The sequence below is a fragment of the Neohortaea acidophila genome, assembly GCF_010093505.1.
Source record: "Neohortaea acidophila strain CBS 113389 unplaced genomic scaffold BDY17scaffold_11, whole genome shotgun sequence".
Classification (NCBI taxonomy): domain Eukaryota; kingdom Fungi; phylum Ascomycota; class Dothideomycetes; order Mycosphaerellales; family Teratosphaeriaceae; genus Neohortaea; species Neohortaea acidophila.
Genome location: NW_022985520.1, coordinates 832,819 through 843,740, shown reverse-complemented (window position 1 = coordinate 843,740; position 10,922 = coordinate 832,819). Strand labels below are relative to the sequence as shown.

Here is a 10,922-nt window from a genome sequence, read left to right as displayed (position 1 = left end):
CGCGGAGGAGGAAGCGGGCGGCGAGGATGAGGACATGCTGGACACCAACCAAGGCACGCCTGCCGCTGGCGATGCCGCAGACTCCGCCGCGCCCGCCGTCCCCTCTAAGCCGGCTGTCGAGCAATCTGCGCGCTCGCATCTCATCGAACAAGCGCACGCCATCATATTACCCTCTTACAGCGTCTGGTTTGACATGCACCAAATCCACAGTCTGGAGAAGAAGGCGCTGCCGGAGTTCTTCAACAACCGCAATCGCTCCAAGACCGAGGCTGTGTACAAGGACTATCGCGATTTCATGATCAACACGTACCGATTGAACCCCGCTGAGTACCTGACTGTCACGGCTTGTCGGCGAAATTTGGCGGGCGATGTCTGTGCGATTATGAGGGTGCATGCCTTTCTCGAGCAGTGGGGCTTGATCAATTACCAGGTGAGCAATGCGCAGTTGGACTTACCATTACCCGCGTACTGACAATCGAATGCAGATCGATCCAGATACTCGACCGTCGAACATTGGCCCACCATTCACTGGCCACTTCCGCATCACAGCCGACACCCCTCGCGGCTTACAACCACATCAACCTGCCGCTCCTAATAGCGCCATCACCAGTGGAAAGCCGCATGCCGGGACTGATCGCTTGGCATCGGCGGGCAAGCAAGAGACCAACCTCGAAGTGCGGAGAAACATCTACGATGAAAAAGGAAAGGATGTGACGCCCGCGCAAACCGAGGATGGCGCTGAAGCAGGCGGCGAAGCAAGCAGCAAGAGCTTGGAGGAGAGCCTGAAAGAGGAGAGCAAGCCGATCTTCTGCTACTCATGTGGCGTGGACTGCACGCGACTGCGCTTCCATTGCTCCAAGAATCCCCCGGCGACTGCAACCACCCCGAAACCTGTCAAAGAGCAAAGATACGACTTATGTGCGCAATGCTTTGTAGAGAGTCGCTTCCCCAACAACACTGAGTCTGGAGACTACACCAAGCTGGAAAACGAGCGCTACAAGACCATCGCAGACAAGGGAGCGCCATGGTCGGACGCGGAACTGCTGCTTCTGTTGGAAGGGTTGGAAATGTTCGACGACAACTGGGAATCCGTCGCCGACCACGTGGGCTCGCGCACGCGAGAGGAGTGCGTGCTCAAATTCCTGCAGCTGGAAATCGAAGACAAATACCTCGACGAAGCCCCCTCAGCCAGCATGAACGGCAGCGGGCATGGCGTGCAAGACTTTGCCTTCCTGTCCGGCGGCCGAATCCCGTTCAGTCAATTCGACAACCCCGTCCTCAGCGTCATGAGCTTCCTCGCAGGCCTCGCAGACCCCAAGACCACCGCACAAGCAGCAGGCAAGAGCGTGGAGCAAATGAAAGAAAGCCTCCGCGGCCGACTCGAGCGCGAAGCCACTCCCGGCGCGGAAAACAGCGCCGCCGCCGCCGCCGCTTCCTCTTCCTCCGACGCAGCCGTCAAAGGCGAACGCGCCGAAAGCATGGACATCGACGACACCACCTCCCTCGCCACCCGCGAACCCCCAACCACCACCACCACCACATCCCACGACCTCCCTACCACGGCCCTCAGCCTGACCGCCGCCCGCGCCGCCGCCCTAGCCTCCAACACGGAACGCCAACTCACCGCCCAAGTCTCCGCCGCCGTGAACCTGCAGCTCACCAAGCTGGAGCTCAAAATGCAGCACTTCAATGAAATGGAAGCTTTGCTACAAGCCGAGCGGCGCGAGCTGGAGCGCGAACGCCAGCGCTTGTTCCTTGATCGCTTGGCGTTTCGGAAGCGAGTCCGCGAGGCGGAGGAGAAGTTGGGGGGCTTGAGACTTGCTGTTCCGTCTGCGGAGAAGTTGGCTGTTGGGCCTGAGGGGATGGGAGGGGATGCGTCTGGGTTTGAGGGCGCGGTGGGACTGCAGGGCGGGCCTGAGGAGCCTTTTGCGGATGGGATGGAGGGGTTTATGAGGCATGAGATTTAGGGGATCGTACCATGAGGGAGGGAGGCTTCTTTGGGGCTGGGCCGGGCGTCTTGAAGGGGATGCAGGGGAGTGAGTGTATGTGATTACGCGGGCATTGGGCGTGGTGTTCTGTTATTTTGTTCTTTGCTTTCCGCACTGGCCTTTGGGAATGTGCATGTATGCGACGCTGAAGTAGAGGCTGTACTTCTCGATCCGTGAACTCCTCGTACTCGTCCTGCCGTAGACTGTGTTATTGGTATGTACCAAGGTGGACGAGAAAACAAGGAGCAGCAAAAAACGGAGTCACAGAGAGCAGAGGACAAGCATCCGCTCTTGCGTTCGCACAACCCTCACACGCGCACCTCGTCACACCTGCAGTCAGCAAGACGACCACGGACCACATAGCTCATGAATCGCAGGAGAGAGCGAGCGGCCAGAAAAGAATGAAAAGAAAACGAGAAGCACACTCTCATTGTACGCATCATCTTATTTTCCTCTCCCCGCACACTGCCGAACGTACACCACAATACACGCTCCTCGCTCACTCCCCTCCACAAGAGAGCGAGCGAGCAAACCAACACGGTAATTCCATCTCTTTCAAAAGAAGAAAGAACTCATCGGCTCTCTCCCAATTCCAATTCCCATATTGCCTCGGAGGCGCAAGAAGCATCCTTCCGCCCGCCCGTCTGATAATGTACCCTCTCTCGATCTCGCACTCTCTGCTTCCATATCGTTGTAATGCCAATCGAAACAAATGAATTAATGAACCCTTTGCTCTCCCTTAGGCGGCGTGGTCGCCATTCTCGCCGCCTTCGCCATTCGCCGAGTCGACGTTGTGGTAGTCGAGGATTTCGGAGTACCTGTTGTTAAGCAGTCAGCTGATGTTCACGAATGGAGTGGAATACAATGCGGAGGCGTGGGATGTTGCATACATCATAATCTTCCAGGTATCCACGGGCAAGTCGGCGTCGTTGAAGGACCAGTCGAACTTCTCTTCTGCTACGGGCTCGTCGGTGGGATCGTGGTAGGGGGCGAGGTAGGGATCTGCGAGCGCCTCGCCGGCCTTGATTCGTTTTCGGGGATCGAAGACGAGCATCTTCTCGAGGAGTTCGATGGCTGTTGGGTTGAAGGTTAGTAGATGGTTGCTGGTGGAGGTCTGGATGGTGTACCTTGAGGGTCGGCGTTCTTGAACTTGTTCTTCAGGGGTTGTCGCTCTCGCTTGGGCAGCGATTGCACAAATCGGAGAGTCTGTTCGAGATTAGCAAAATCCCAACAGCCATGTCCTTCTGTCACAACTCACATTCTCACTGCAAATCGTTTGAATCACATCATCCGGCGGCGTGCCCAACAACTCTGTGATGATGGAGAACTGATTGACATGGTCCTTGCCGGGGAACAGCGGCTTGCCCTCCAACATCTCGGCAAAGATGCACCCGGCGCTCCAAATGTCGACCTCGACGTCGTACTTTTGCCACGTGAGCATGATCTCCGGGGCGCGGTAGTAGCGCGTGGAGACGTAGCCCGTCATCTGCGGGTCTTGTATGCGCGCCAGGCCAAAGTCGCAGATTTTCAGGTCGCAGTTTTCGTTGACGAGGATGTTGGAGGGTTTGAGGTCGCGGTGGACGACGCCGGCCGAGTGGACGTATTTGAGGCCGCGCTGAAGTGGGGGAGATTAGGGGGGATTGGAGGGAACTGTTGGGAGAGATGGCACTTACGAGGATTTGGTAGAGAAAATACTGGATGAATTGCTTCTCCAATGGGCGCGAGGTGAGGAGGCGATGCAAATCGGTGCCGAGCAGTTCCGTCACTGCATCACGCGGTCAATGGCGGGATGGCGGGAGGAGAAGGGGAAGGCGGAAATACTCACCGACGTACATGTCCTCCAATGGCGAGATGAAGATGTCACTTAAGCTGATTACCTGCGGTCAAAGGTCAGCGCGTTTCTTCCCATCCGCCGGGGGGTGCGTACATTTTCATGCTTGAGATGTTTGAGCAGCTTGAGTTCTCGGTAGGTGCGCTTGGAGAGGACGGGGGTGCTGAAGGGCTTCATGATCTTCTTGACGGCCACCGCCTGGCCGGTCAGCTGGTCTTTTGCCGAGCTATCGCATCGTAACCGCCGTCAGCCGCTGGGGGAAGGGGGAGTCAGGGACGGGGAGGAGCGGGGTGGGATGGACTCACCAGACCAGGCCGAACGCTCCCATGCCCACGGGTTGCAGGTCGGTGTATCGGGAGGTGATTTCGAAGGTGGTGCCGAAGATCTGTGCTCTTACGAACTCCGCCATCTTGTCGTTGGGAAGAGGGGACGAAGGCCACTGGTCGGCAGAGGAGGGGGATCAGGCCGTGCGAGCGAGGATGCGGGCGGAGGCGATGGGTGGAGATGGAGGGAGGTGCGCCGAAGAGATGGGATGAGGGGGATGGCGGCGGAGGAGGTGGTGGTGGTGAGGCGCAAAGAGGCTGCGATGGGCGTGGCGCCGTTTCAACTCCCTCTGCGGCAAATCTGGTCTGGCCGGAGCCAAAGCCGAAACGGCGATAGGTGGGGCCCCAAGCAACGCCCGGGGAACAGCACAGGCGGGATCTGGCTGGATGTAGAAGGAGCGTCCGGGGGGACGGAAGGTGCGCCGACGACGGTGTGCCTTTCCTTCTGCCTCTTTCCCTGTGCAAAGTACTGCTGGCAGCACTGCGGAGTGTGATGTCGTGCCCTGGAGAGGTGGAGGGTGGGTTGGGGCGAAAATAGATTGGCGGGAGATCGGCAGTCGCACCACTCACACCTCGGGCAGAAGCAGGGGAATCGCAACGTGCACTCCTCTTACCCAGGCGAGATGGTGGTGAGAAGTGGAAGAGTTAAGGGGAATGGAGGGAGACAGGAATGACGAGGTGTTTCGGCGCCCATATACTGATGCGCCTGATTACGCTAAAACTCTCCACCAGCACAACACGAGACATCTAATCGACGATCGAGCGCTGCACCACGATTCCTCATATACGCCATATACGCAGCAAAGCTTGGCGCCGTTGTCAAGAGCCGCTTTTTGAATGTGCCGGCATAGCAGTTGTGACTGAGACTAGGAATTCTAATGTAGATTTGCGCATCGCCTTGTGTATGTCTCTGCGCGAGCAGGCCAGTTCCTGCCTTGCATCATCCCTTCCATGTATTGTTCACGGATAGCTGGTCACAGTACTCGGGAAGCCCTGCAGCCAAGGTCTAGAGCAGAGAGTCGTCCTCTGGTACCAGACCACGAGGGCCGGCAAAGGCTGGATAGAGTGTCGTGGCCGTGGTGGCGTTTCGACTTGACAGCATCACCTACTCAGGCGTCATCTGTGGCGCGGGTAGACTTGCACAAAGGTGCCGTCGTCTGCATTATTACCAATTGTGCGCATCTGAACCTCTGCGGGTGATGTTTGCCGAGTGGTAGAACAGAACACTCGTTCGCTTGCCAACCTGCCCTGTCCACCATATTCGGAGAGGCAGAGGCGAGGCGGGCGTCACGTTTATTAGTGGGGCTGCTCTCGCGTGGCCCTCTCGGCCCAGGCGGGTTTAGCGGGGATCAGCGCTCTGGACAGCCGAACTGAGGAGGCAAGCGCGAGCTCCAATCCAGCGCGCCCGTGCATGCCAGTCCAGTCCAGCCCGCATCGGCCAGTCCGCCAGCCAGCCAGCCAAGCCATCATCAAGCAGCCCGGGCAGCTTCACCCTCCGCCTACCATCCTCCACTCCACCCCGTCATCCACCCCGCCGTCACGACATCATCCATCTCTGCTCTCCGCGCGTGTCCACCGTACGAAGACTTCCGCTCCCCATCTCCGCCGCTGCATCCCCGCCCCCCCGCTGACCCATCCATAGCTCTCTCTCCATCAACACGGCTAAGCCGCACGGCCACAGCAGCCGCCGCCGCTTCCCGTCTCTTCCCCAGCGCATTGCCCACTCCGCATTGTCCACTCCGCATCTTGGCCCACACCCGTCATCGCGCCGCACCGCACCACACCGTGTCCCTCTCCCCTCCTCCGCCTCTCCTCCTACCACGATCTGCGATTCATCCCCACACGCATCACCAATCCCACCAACAGTGGCATAGCCGCTTCGCACGCCGATTGGGGGGCCCTCCACACCCCCGGCCCCAAGCTCGCATGAGCCCTCAGGCCGCGAGCCTCGCATCTGCATGATGGGTGCCTGCATGAGCAGTGACAACGACGATGGCGAGCAGAAGAAGCGCAGTCAGGCCATTGACCGCACGCTTGAAGAAGATAAGAAGACGCTGCGGCGGGAATGCAAGATATTACTGCTAGGTGTGTTGATCCGTGCTTGTCATGCAAAGGTTCGGAAACAGCCTACTAACCAACATCCAACAGGCTCCGGCGAGAGTGGCAAGAGTACCATTGTCAAGCAGATGAAGATCATCCATCAAAATGGCTACACCGAAGACGAGCTGGCCCAGTACCGGCATACCATCTACAAGAACGTCGTCGATTGCGCAAAGGCGCTCATTGCAGCCATGCGCCAGTTCGAGATCGAAGTGGAAGAAGAGAAGAACAAGGAGCACGTCGAGTACATCACGGAATACGTTGTCGACCCAGAGCCCGAGGCCACCATTGACGAAAAAGTGGGAGATGCAATCACAGACATATGGAATGATCCCTGCATCCCCAAGCTTCTCGATCACGCGAATGAGTTCTATCTCATGGATTCTGCGCCGTAGTATGGTCTATCCCCTTTGCCCCAGGGGAAGAACGTGGCTAATGATGCGCAGCTTCTTCGACGAAATCAAGAGGATAGCCCAGCCCGATTATACCCCGACCGAATCCGACGTCTTGCGGGCGCGAACAAAGACGACTGGTATATACGAGACCCGGTTTCAGATGGGCCAATTGAGTATACAGTGAGTCTAGTGCTCCAAGGCCGCACCATGCTTCCAATCACTGACACAATCTCTCAGCATGTTCGATGTTGGCGGGCAAAGAAGTGAGCGGAAGAAATGGATCCATTGCTTCGAAAACGTCACCTCCATCATCTTCTGCGTCGCCCTGAGCGAATACGACCAGGTGCTCCTAGAAGAGAGCAGTCAAGTACGCCGCTATCCGCCAACCCGCCACAGGAAACTCGTGCGCTAACCTATTCAACCCCACAGAACCGCATGATGGAATCCCTTGTCCTCTTCGACTCGGTGGTGAACTCCCGATGGTTTATGCGCACATCGATCATTCTCTTCCTGAACAAAGTCGACCTTTTCCGCGCGAAACTGCCCAAATCCCCCCTCATCAACTACTTCAACGACTACACTGGCGGTAACGACGTCAATCGCGCGGCGAAGTACCTGCTGTGGAGATTCAATCAGGTCAACCGCGCACATCTCAACCTCTATCCTCAGTATGTTGCACTGCCGCTATTCAAGTCACGCCCTTTAGACTAACTCGTATCTGCAGCTTGACACAAGCGACCGACACCTCCAACATTCGCCTGGTCTTCGCTGCGGTGAAAGAGACCATCCTCCAGAACGCACTCAAGGATTCGGGCATCTTATAAGGCCGACCACACACATCCATGCCTCTTTTCGCTCAACACACTCACCCACCTTCTGATTCCTCCGCACCATCCCGACACCCGGCAACACGCCGAATAATACCCTGTTTTTCTTTTACCAGCGACAAGGAGTTTTGGGAAGTGGGCGGCAGGAACAACACCGACGAGCTTTCTCAGCTACTGTGTGAGCACTAATGCGTTTCTTCTTTTGGGCCGGGGGCGTGGTGGGCGGAGGAGGAGCCAGCACAGTTCTGGCCTTTTTGCTCCGGGTTGTATCTGGATTCGGTGGCTGTTTTGCAAAGCGTGCCTTTGACCTCTTCTGCGGTATTCTGTCAGGAATGCACACGGGGGTACGCGGGGAGGAAGGGAGGGGAGACTTGTTTCTGCTGGACGGGATCTTGCTCTGGCCTTTAGACAGAGGGGACATTCGGGAGTGCGGAAGGGGAAGTGAGATAGGACTGAGGGGGAATCGCAGACGTCTAGGGCTGCCGATGTATCATGCTTCTTTCTGTGTGCTTTTTCCCTGCCATGAGTGAACCAATGTCTACCTTATCTCATAAGATCAGTCATCGCTCGAGGCAGGAATGGAGCATTTGCTTCCATTGAACCAAGCGCTTCTGTGAGATGGCCCAAAGCTCGGACGTGCAGCTTCCTAACGTCACCTCTTGATCATCAATATTCTCCATGGCTGCTTTGTGACTACAGGTACGGTCCCGCACTACAACACGTGAACCTCCCTCCGAAAGTACATTCACAACTTGTATATTCATCTCTGACCCTGTCTGCCACTTTTCGCGCAAGTAGAGTGAATGCTGTGCGTGAATAAGGCGCGCACGCTGCCTTTCGTTTGTCGACGTCGTTTGTTGCCCTTTCGCTATTACTACTTTCTATGCTTGTCGAAAGCTTCTTCGTCTGTCTCGCTCACTCTCTGCACTAAGTTCGATGGCCACAGGTGATTCAGCGTAGCTGAGTCGGGATCCTCGTACGAAGCAACCTAGAGATATGTCAACCTCACCGACCGCCGCCAGTACCATCTCACCCTCGACATCAGACACAACATGGCCAACCAGAGACATCGTCTACGTCGGCATCGTCGGCACAGTCATGCTAGCTGCTCTCCTCGAATGGTTCCTCTGGCTGCTCGCCTTCCTCTACTGCCTCGTCAAAGTCTACCAGAAAGCCAGCGGGAAAGGCAGGCTAGGCATCCGCGCCCTCGCCGTGTTCAACATCATCTTCTTCGTCCTCATGCGCTGCGTCTTTCTTCCTGTTATGGTTGTTACGCTCCCTTTGCCGCCGGGGATTGTGCGATACTTCCCGCGCGAGCTGATTGCGATTTTGCAGTGGTTTGCGTTTTACACTTTCGCCGCTTTGCTCACGGTTCCCTGGCTGTTTTGCGTTTTCCAGCTCGTTACGCATAATCTCGGACGCAGGCGGCAGATCAAGACGCTGTTGGATGAGCACACGGCGCCAAAGGTTGTCATCATCTTGCCGTGCTACAACGAAACCCCTGAGATCTTGCTGAGGACGGTGGACTCTATCGCTAATGGCGATTACCCTGCGCCGTGTCTGCATGTCTTCCTTTCTTTTGACGGCGATGAGGAGAATAAGCTCTATCTCAACACCATCGAGCAACTGGGCGTTCCTCTCACGCTCGAGAGCTACCCGACGAGCATCGACGTGCGGTACCGGGGATGTCGAGTCACAGTCTCTCGATTCAAGCACGGAGGCAAACGCAGCTGTCAGAAGAAGACGTTCAAATTGATAGACAAGGTTTACGCGGACTACCTGCGCCGCAACGACAACTTGTTCCTCTTATTCATCGACTCCGACTGCATCCTCGACCGCTTCTGCATCCAGAACTTCATGTACGAGATGGAGCTCCGTCCAGGCAGCAATCGCAGCATGCTCGCCATGACTGGCATCATCACCAGCACGACAGTCCGTCACTCCCTCATCACCCTTCTCCAGGACATGGAATACGTCCACGGCCAGCTATTCGAGCGTTCCGTCGAGTCAGCCTGCGGCTCCGTGACCTGTCTCCCCGGCGCGCTGACCATCCTACGCTTCTCGGCCTTCCGTCGTATGTCCAAATACTACTTCGCGGACAAAGCAGAGCAATGCGCCGACCTCTTCGACTACGGCAAATGCCATCTAGGCGAAGACAGATGGCTGACGCACCTCTTCATGATCGGCGCGCGCCACCGCTACCAAATCCAACTCAACACCGCCGCCTTCTGCAAAACGGAAGCAGTGCAGACCTTCGCCAGCCTCCTGAAGCAACGCCGCAGATGGTTCCTAGGCTTCATAACCAACGAAGCCTGCATGCTAACCGACATCCGACTCTGGAGACGCTACCCTCTGCTGATCCTCATCCGTCTCGCGCAGAATACTATCCGCACTACGGCTCTGCTCTTCTTCATCATGGTCCTCTCTCTCCTCACTACAGCTGAGAGCATCACCAACCTCCCCGCGGGCTTCATAGCCGTGTCTCTCGGACTCAATTGGCTGCTGATGTTGTACTTCGGCGCCAAACTCCACCGGTACAAAATCTGGCTGTATCCCCTTATGTTCCTGCTCAATCCCCTGCTCAACTGGACTTACATGGTTTACGGCATATTTACCGCCAGTCAGCGAACCTGGGGCGGACCGCGCGCTGACGCGAAAAAAGCGGACGCGAGCACGACGCCGGAAGAAGCGGTGGAAAAGGCAGCAAAAGAAGGCGACGAACTCAACGTCGTGCCGGATACATTCAAACCCGCTCTCGAAGCTTCGTCCCATCAAATGCACGCGCACACGGCGCCCGTGCAGCCCGCACGTCGCCTCGCAGGCAGGTTCGCGCCGGCGCCGGAAATCGCCGCGGGTTGGTTCAGGCAGGAGAACGACTCTGGCGTTTTGCGAGCAGACATGACGGCGAGGTCCAGGCGTGCTGAAGCTGGCGTGTATCGTGTCGATCGGAGGGATGAGAGTGAAGACTCGGCGTGCTCGTCGTCTGCTAGCTCGGTGTTCTCGGTGCATACGCCGCGCAGGGTGGAGAGTCTTTTTGGGTCTCGCGATCGCGGTCTGGAGGTTGTTGATGGGGATGTGCCGCCGGGGTCTGGAATGGCTGGCCCCCCTGGACGGACAGAGATTATTCAACGCCTCGATGGGCATACGAGGGAAGAAGCTGTACACGGTGTGGACAGCTCCGCTCGCTCCTCCATCTCGGACGACTCGGTGTCCTTGCATTTCGACGTCCCTGCTCGCCCTTCTGCTACTCTCTCCGCGTCGAACGAGGACAAGCCGGAGCGAGGCAGGACGCCTACTCGCACGGACGTGGAAAGTGAGGGCGCGGAGATCACGCCAGCCCCGTTGCCACGCCGTGTGGCCGGAGTACGAAACTCTAGTGCGAGTCGTCGGCACTACAGGCGGAGTGGAACGAGTCCGCTGGCACGGCATAGCTTCGTTGCAGATGAGTAGGGGCGATC

General features: G+C 57.2%; 6 protein-coding genes across 6 annotated transcripts; 4 read left to right on the top strand and 2 right to left on the bottom strand.

Annotated features, from left to right (window-relative positions):
- Window positions 1-34: 34 nt before the first annotated feature.
- BDY17DRAFT_256830 (uncharacterized protein) lies at window positions 35-1,967 on the top strand (the record flags this gene model as incomplete). The annotated part of the gene is made up of 2 exons (XM_033731634.1): window positions 35-430; window positions 486-1,967. 2 exons carry the CDS (start codon window positions 35-37, stop codon window positions 1,965-1,967), a joined length of 1,878 nt encoding a protein of 625 aa, XP_033586288.1.
- Window positions 1,968-2,727: 760 nt separating this feature from the next.
- On the bottom strand, window positions 2,728-4,228 carry BDY17DRAFT_257305 (mitogen-activated protein kinase Hog1; the record flags this gene model as incomplete). The annotated part of the gene is made up of 8 exons (XM_033731673.1): window positions 2,728-2,806; window positions 2,879-3,062; window positions 3,116-3,194; window positions 3,247-3,603; window positions 3,662-3,753; window positions 3,814-3,865; window positions 3,916-4,045; window positions 4,125-4,228. The coding sequence occupies 8 exons, from the start codon at window positions 4,226-4,228 to the stop codon at window positions 2,728-2,730; spliced, it is 1,077 nt and encodes a 358-aa protein (XP_033586287.1).
- A 1,327-nt stretch (window positions 4,229-5,555) lies between these two features.
- BDY17DRAFT_44160 (uncharacterized protein) lies at window positions 5,556-6,232 on the bottom strand. Its single transcript, XM_033738397.1, has one exon. The coding sequence runs from the start codon at window positions 6,115-6,117 to the stop codon at window positions 5,680-5,682; it is 438 nt and encodes a 145-aa protein (XP_033586286.1). The 5' UTR covers window positions 6,118-6,232; the 3' UTR covers window positions 5,556-5,679.
- On the top strand, window positions 6,116-7,461 carry BDY17DRAFT_318989 (guanine nucleotide binding protein, alpha subunit; the record flags this gene model as incomplete). The annotated part of the gene is made up of 6 exons (XM_033736237.1): window positions 6,116-6,227; window positions 6,291-6,636; window positions 6,689-6,817; window positions 6,875-7,004; window positions 7,067-7,305; window positions 7,362-7,461. The coding sequence occupies 6 exons, from the start codon at window positions 6,116-6,118 to the stop codon at window positions 7,459-7,461; spliced, it is 1,056 nt and encodes a 351-aa protein (XP_033586285.1).
- On the top strand, window positions 7,283-8,016 carry BDY17DRAFT_304479 (uncharacterized protein; the record flags this gene model as incomplete). The annotated part of the gene is made up of 1 exon (XM_033734733.1): window positions 7,283-8,016. A coding segment is annotated over exon 1 (338 nt), but the record flags the coding sequence as incomplete, so codon positions are not given.
- A 444-nt stretch (window positions 8,017-8,460) lies between these two features.
- Window positions 8,461-10,350, top strand: BDY17DRAFT_257398 (chitin synthase-domain-containing protein; the record flags this gene model as incomplete). The annotated part of the gene is made up of 1 exon (XM_033731680.1): window positions 8,461-10,350. A coding segment is annotated over one exon (1,890 nt), but the record flags the coding sequence as incomplete, so codon positions are not given.
- Window positions 10,351-10,922: the final 572 nt, after the last annotated feature.